The sequence below is a fragment of the Mustela nigripes genome, chromosome 5, assembly GCF_022355385.1.
Source record: "Mustela nigripes isolate SB6536 chromosome 5, MUSNIG.SB6536, whole genome shotgun sequence".
NCBI lineage: Eukaryota > Metazoa > Chordata > Mammalia > Carnivora > Mustelidae > Mustela > Mustela nigripes.
This window is the reverse complement of record NC_081561.1, coordinates 2,584,298-2,591,747: the sequence shown is the minus strand read 5'-3', so window position 1 is coordinate 2,591,747 and position 7,450 is coordinate 2,584,298. Positions and strand designations below refer to the sequence as shown.

At 42.4% G+C, this 7,450-nt stretch overlaps 1 protein-coding gene across 2 annotated transcripts in view; it reads left to right on the top strand.

The window, feature by feature from the left end:
- Positions 1–473: 473 nt before the first annotated feature.
- GMDS (GDP-mannose 4,6-dehydratase) overlaps positions 474–7,450 on the top strand; it is a 617,806-nt gene continuing 610,829 nt past the window's right edge. For both annotated transcript variants that reach the window (XM_059399334.1, XM_059399333.1), the window contains exon 1: positions 474–661. In XM_059399334.1, coding sequence (XP_059255317.1) covers positions 560–661 — 102 coding nt within the window. In that variant the 5' untranslated portion in view covers positions 474–559. The remainder of the gene's footprint in view (positions 662–7,450) is intronic.

Below are 7,450 nucleotides of genomic sequence, written 5' to 3'. Positions count from 1 at the left end.
AGAAGGGCCGAGGGCAGGAGACAGGGGTTCCAAAGAAGATAAGCCGGTGAAGACCAAGCCGCCAACCGCCTGCGCCCTCTTCGCCAGGGGACTGGCGTGGCCTAAAGACCCGGCAACATTTCCTTTCCTGAACCTGCCTAACAGCCACGGCCAAAGTCGGCGGCGCCCCGCTGCAAGACCGCCCCTCAGGCGCCCCGCCCTGGCCGCGCGGCCCGCGGCGGAGGAGGCGTGGCGTAGCGAGGCGGCAGACGGCGGGGGGGCGGGGCCTGCCGCGGGCGCCACGGGAGCGTCGCGGCCTGACGCGAATGACGCGGCGCCCGTCAGGCCGCAGTCCCGCCGCCCCGCAGTGGGGCCCGCCTTGGCCCGCCCCCGGCCCTCCCCACCCGGCCTCCAGAGCGCCCCTGTCAGATTGTGGCGGCGGGCCGCGCGGTGCGCTACTTCCCTGCAGCTTGGGCGAGGAGGCTTGTGTGCAGGCACACCCCCACGTCCCTTCGGCACCGCTGTCTCTGCTCCACTGGCCTCCGCTCCGCCCAGCCCTCGGCCACAAGCCGGTAGCGACATGGCACACGCGGCGGTACGCTGCCCCAGCGCTCGCGGCTCCGGGGACGGAGAGATGGGCAAGCCCAGGAAAGTGGCGCTCATCACTGGCATCACGGGCCAGGTGAGTCCGAGATGGGAGTTCGAGCCAGGCCTCCTGCTGCTGGGGCACGTGTGAGCCCCGCGCCCGGGGCTGCCTGCATTTCCAGGAACAGCCTTCTGGGCATCCCGGAAGGTTTCCGAGGTAGCTTGTTGTGGAGGTCGGCGACAAGATGTGTCTTGTGGAGAGTGTGCTGAATGCGTGGAATGCTTCTAGGCTTCCCTCGGGGCATGGGAGCGCGTGTCCTACTTGGGACGTGGTTCTCGCACCTGAGCCAGACTACCTACCGTCTCCCACCTGCCCAGCCAGCGACTGCAGTGCTTGTTTCTCCGAGGTCTCTAGGGTGCACTTTAATTTAGCTCTTTGCAGATCCCAGTGCTGGGGGAGGGAAAAGGACTGGTTTTCTGTGTGTGTGTGTGTGTGTGTGTGTGTATGTGTGTGTGTGTGTGTAGTCAACTTGCTATACTTCCGTGTAAGGGCCAAGGCCACTGACCTGCTAATGCTTGGGAAGCAGGGGAGTTCTTGCGGTTTTGGTTCCCCCTCACCAGCTTTCCAGACAGAAGAAAACAAATTAAAAGAAAGTAGTGCCGAGGAGTCATAGACTAGGAAATATTTTTTGTTTAAAAAGCACACCTCACAAAAACTTTTTAAACACACAAACTCCTGAGATTCATGTTAATACATTTGAAGTGTATCTGACAGACTGGTCCAAAGTTAGGCTAAGGTTCTATTTACAAACAAAAGGAGTTCCTTAAGTGATGTAATCATGAGGAGCTGTCCTGCATGTTGGAACCCCATGTGCAGACTGAGCATGGCTGTTTCCTGACAGTTATCTCTTAGAGATACTGCAACAGGTAGGCCCTCACCACTGTATCTAACCAAGCTGTGCTGCTTTAGATTCATTCAGGATGGAATGATTTTACTCATTATTTTTGTAGACAAAATGTTACATGTGTGTTCCTGGAGCTCTTGCTAGTGGCTAATATTACTCTGTAATGGAGGTGATAATAATGGCTAATAAATGTGCTTATCATGTATCGGTCACTTGACTAATATTAACTCATTTAGTTTTTACAAGTAGTCTTTGAAGGGGTGCTTTTTTTTTTTTCGCCTCCACTTTACAGATGGGGAAAGTGAGGCATGGGAGTCTGATTTGTCTGAAGTGAAACAACTACAAGTGTCTAGCTGGGATTCAAACTCTGCTTTCAAAGCACTCTAGCATTAGAAAAGAAATTGGAATTGGCCAGATTTAGAGTCCAAGAATACTAGATAGTTTTAATTATTGGATATCTAAGTATTTTCTGGTTATTCATCTTACTTTGTTTAAGGTTATTACAATAAACAACTGTTTGAAAACTGGTGGAAGAGGTGGATAGGAAATAGGAAAAGAATTTGAGACTGAGGAAGTGAACCATTCAATTTAGGCAAGGGCCTATAAGCTTTCAAGTCGTGGCCTACAAACTTTTTTTTTTTTTTCCTAATGGTGAGGACTCTTTGGTAGATGGTTTCCCTTTTCCCAATTTCTTAGACTGAATCTGAAGCTCAAAAGTTTACTTAACTTGTGTGAACTCTTGAAGATAGAAAATTTTTTTAGTACCTTGAAGAAATTGGTTAAGCTATTAAGATAACACTTGGTATGAGTTATACCAATTTAAGTGACCAGCACTATCGATCAGTGCAAGTTAGAGATGGGACCTTCTTTAAAGCTTTGGAACACATCATCTAGTTGCTACTGAATGGCAAGAGAGGTGCAGAAGTGGCCTCCATTGTAGTTTGTCCAAAAGGCTGCTCCAGGGAAGTCTTCTTTAAGCACATGTTTAGTGTGCAATGCTCTAACCAGATATTTTTGGCTCATCACTTTATTTTGGCTCACTACCTCATTTCCAACTTTAAATTCCTTGGGTTTTAGGCCCCTTTTACCTTCAGCACCAATATTTTCCTCTTTCCTCGCACATTTGCCCTCTGCATTGTCCCTTTCCATGTTGGGTTCTTGTGTTGGCTTTTATACCCCTGGCACAGTGCCGAATTCTGTAGCTGCACATAAATCCTTGCTAATGGAACTTGCTGCTTGCTATGCTTTGCATTTGTCTTCTAGGACAGTGATTCCTAACTTGGGTATCAAGGATCTCCAGAGGACTGTGAAGTTAATACAAGAGGTCTAAAAATCCATACATTATTGTCTATTTTTAAAATAATATGGGACGCCTGGGTGGCTCAGTTGGTTGAGCGGCTGCCTTCGGCTCAGGTCATGATCCCAGCGTCCTGGGATCGAGTCCCACATCGGGCTCCTTGCTTGGCGGGGAGCCTGCTTCTCCCTCTGCCTCTGCCTGCCACTCTGTCTGCCTGTGCTTGCTCTCGCTTCTCTCTCTATGACAAATAAATAAAATTTAAAAAAATAATAATAATATATCGTGAGAGCTTACCGAACTACTCACTCTGCTAAACACTATATATCCCTACCTTAGAGGCAGGTACAAATTTTATTCCCAATTTATACCTGGCTAAGTAAGGTTAAGTATGTTCCCTGGGAGTGCACACCCAGTGAGTGTCAGAGCTGAGATTTGAACCAAGGCATTGCTTAGAACAATTTTGTTAATGTTGCTTCAGTAGTAAACTATACACATTAAAATACAGCTTTGTGTGTCTGTGTGTGAGAGAGAGAGAGAGAAAGAAAAAGAGAGATTGTTCTACTCTTAAGAAAGGTCTCAGATTCAAGAAGGTAAGGTAGATATCATTGCTCTTAGGGTATTCATGGTAATTGTGCTGTGATGGGCTCTTAAATGGGTTGTCCTAGATTTCCACTTGAGAAAGTGCAGATAGTCATGGTGCCCTGTTTGCTATGCATCTCTAATATTTACTGTCAAGCTTCATATACTAGCTTTCTCCCTCCTGTCTATTCTTATTACAGTAACTGTGAATCATTTTCTAAAGTTTTTACCTTATTAAATCTCCTTAAAGAAAACCAGGCTTGGGGGCACCTGGGTGGCTTAGTCCTTAAGCCTCTGCCTTTGGTTCAGGTCATGATCCCAGGGTCCTGGGATCCTAGGGTGCAGGATCTAGCCCTGCATAGGGCTCTCTGCTCAGTGGGAAGCCTGCTTCTCCCTCTTCCACTCCTCCTGCTTGTGTTCAGTCTCTCGCTGTGTATCTCTCTGTCAAATAAATAAATAAAATCTTAAAAAAAAAAAAAAAAAGAAAGAAAAAAGAAAACCAGGCTCAGGCTTGACTTTGTTGCCTCTAGGCCCTCTACCAGCCATCTTCAGAGCTCATCTCCACTGTCTTAAGGTACTTTTGGTTCTTTACTACACAGTTGGAACTGTTCTTGCTTTTCTTTGAATACTCTCTCTTTGTACCCCACTGGAGTCCTTTTGTGGCTGAATGCCCTCACAGGTGTTACTCCTTTTCAGTCACCTGAAGCCTCTGTGTACTCCAGATAATCCTGCCAAATGCAGCCATTCCAGGAAATTTCTTTGTATTTACATACATGCAATCTCTGTTGGCTATATAGGTAATTTGCATATCTTACTTCTTTGGTTTAATTACTTTAAGGTAGAACCTTTCAGCATATTATCTCCTACTTAGTTTTGCCTAATGGTCTTTCAAAAATCTTGACTTTTCTCATGAAGAACACAGCTTTACTCTTTCTGCTGGGTACATGGCTTGTTTTGATGCTGGTGGGAATATCATGATATACTCATTGCCCACTAGGATCTTATAGTTTTCAAGGAACTTAAGACCATGCAGATGAAAAAAGTAATATTCAAGTATGGTAGAGATGTAGTAAAGTTGTATAAGTAGTGAAGTAGTATTTTAAAAGTATGTTAGAGCCCAAATGAATGGTTTATCCAGCCTCAGAACTCTGGGAGAGGTCACTGAATGCTTGAAATAGCTGGCACTGTGTTGGTTTGAACAGCATGCACAGGAATGAAGAGAGGGGACAGTTTTGGGAACAGTGAGGACACTGTAATAATAATGGAAGGAACTTAATTTATTAAATTATTTATACCTCTTGCTCATTTCCAAAAAGTTTCTGAAGTGGCATCAACAAAAAACATATCATTGGACCATCATAAAAAGAATGAAAAAAAAGAGAAGTAATCCACAAAACACCAGTCAATAACTCAAAACAAAAAACAGGAGTTTGCAGTGAAGGCCAATAGAAAGATGGGGGTAATGTACTAAAACCCAAAGCTAAGGATAGCTGCTCTTCTCCTCTAGGATCCTGATGGATTCCTGTCTCATGTTGAGGCCTTTTATCCATTTTGAGTTTATCTTTGTGTACGGTGTAAGAGAATGGTCGAGTTTTATTCTTCTACATATAGCTGTCCAGTTTTCCCAGCACCATTTATTGAAGAGACTGTCTTTTTTCCACTGTATATTTTTTCCTGTTTTGTCGAAGATTGTTTGCCCATAGAGTTGAGGGTCCATATCTGGGCTCTCTACTCTGTTCACTGGTCTATGTGTCTGTTTTTATGCCAGTACCATGCTGTCTTGGTGATCACAGCTTTGTAGTAAAGCAGTAGTAATGTGATGCAGTAACATGATGTAGTAAAGCAGGTAACGTGATGCCCGCAGTTTTATTTTTGTTTTTCAACATTTCCTTAGTGATTCGGGGTCTTTTCTGGTTCCAGCTCTTTGAAAAATACCGATGGAATTTTGATCGGAATGGCATTAAAAGTATAGATTGCTCTAGGCAGTATAGGCATTTTAACAATGTTTATTCTTCCTATCCAAGAGCATGGAATGGTCTTCCATCTTTTTGTGTCTTCTTCAATTTCTTTCATGAGTGTTCTGTAGTTCCTCGAGTACAGATCCTTTATCTCTTTGGTTAGGTTTATTCCCAGGTATCTTATGGTTCTTGGTGCTATAGTAAATGGAATCGATTCTCTAATTTCCCTTTCTGTATTTTCATTGTTAGTGTATAAGAAAGCCGCTGATTTCTGTACATTGACTGCTGTCAATATGGACATAAAATTCAGCTTTGACTTTCCTGCAAATCAAGACAAAGTGGATAGGCGAGTCAAAATTTTTATTAATACTACACTCTTAGAGAAATAACTTTAAGCAACAGAACAGCATGATGGACAACATGCTTGCTAGTAGTTTTTTAAAGAAGACAGTCATCTTCCTAGGACATTTTATTACTCCCTAATGGATGGCATAAGCACACTTTTTGGTAGATAGAGACTTAAGTAATTGAATAGTTAGTTTTTGTGGATTTTTCCTTTGTTAAATGGATATTTTTCCAGTCTGTTATTTCAAGCTGGTTTCTGCCAAGGGAGCAGGCAGGTTGGAACTGTAGATTACATTGTCAGGTGTGTTGATTATAAGGTTAATATTGGTATTTTGAAAGTGGAAGTATTTGACATGGTGAGGCCCTTCCTAACCTGTAAATTGGGCTAGATTTTCCTTGGGAGGTTTGGATCTGGCCAAACATTTAAGCAAGTACTAATTCAATGCTTTAGATTTCTGCATCACGACACATGGAAGACAAAGCATTTATCTTTAAATAGCTACAGGGCAAGAAGAGTTAACTTGTCTGTGGTTGGAAGACAACAGACTTCTGGTAAATCTTGCAAAAATGAAAGAGATGGACACTTTGAGTTATCAGGTCATATTCTTTAAGCCATATTTTGTTTCAGAATTTTGTTTTTATGGCCTTGTTTCTAATTTTCATTACTTTTGTTAGTTCTTGGTCTTTAAAGAAAACAGGTAAAATGGATGACCTAATTTTCTAGACTCAGGTGGTTCTTTCAGGCTTCGTGTTCTTCATTTAAGAGTTAATTTAGTATGTTAGAAAATGGTAATTGAGAATTGGCAAGAGGTACCTTTCTTCCCACAGTTTTCCTTAACCCCCTTTAAATAATGCTTCAGTTGAATTGTAATAGATGGCTGGGACATTACCTCTTTTGGTTTTACTTTCTAATCCATATTCAATTTCTCATAAGTTTCTACATTCCAATATAGGTATAAGAATCATCACTTATGTAGTAGGAGATTTAGTGAAATGTGATGTGGTCTGTTAAAACTTGATTTCTAGATAACACATTCAATTTTTTTATGAGTGTAATTGACCCACAATGTTACATTAGTTTCAGGTGTACAACCTAGTGATTAAACCTCTCTCTGCTTGATGCTGTGTTCACCAGAAGCATAGCTACCATCTGTCACCACGCAACACTATTACAAGACCTTTGACTGTGTTCTTTCTGCTGTGCCTTTTTTGACTTACTCATTTCATAACTGGAAGCCTGTATCTCCCACTCCCCTTCAACCATTTTACCCATCCTCAACCTAGCAAACATCATTTAGTTCTCTATATTTATAGTCTGATTCTACTTTTTGTTTGTTTATTCATTTGTTCTGTTTTTTAGATTCCACATATGAGTGAAGTTGTATGGAATTTCTCTTTCTCTGACTTATTTCACTTAGCATTATACCTTCTAGTTCTATTCACATTGTCGCAAATGGTAAGCTCTCATCCTTTTTAATAGCTGCATAATATTCCTGTATGTATTTGTGTGTGTGTGTGTGTGTGTGTACACTATGTCTTCCTTATGCATTTGTCTATTTATGGATGCTGGGTTGCTTCCATATCTTGGCTATTGTAAATAATGCTTCAGTATAGGGGTGCCTATATCTTTTCAAATTAGTGTCTTTGTTTTCTTTTTTTTTTTAATTAATTTTTTATTTTTTATAAACATATATTTTTATCCCCAGGGGTACAGCTCTGTGAATCACCAGGTTTACACACTTCACAGCACTCACCAAAGCACATACCCTCCCCAATGTCCATAATCCCACCCCCTTCTCCCA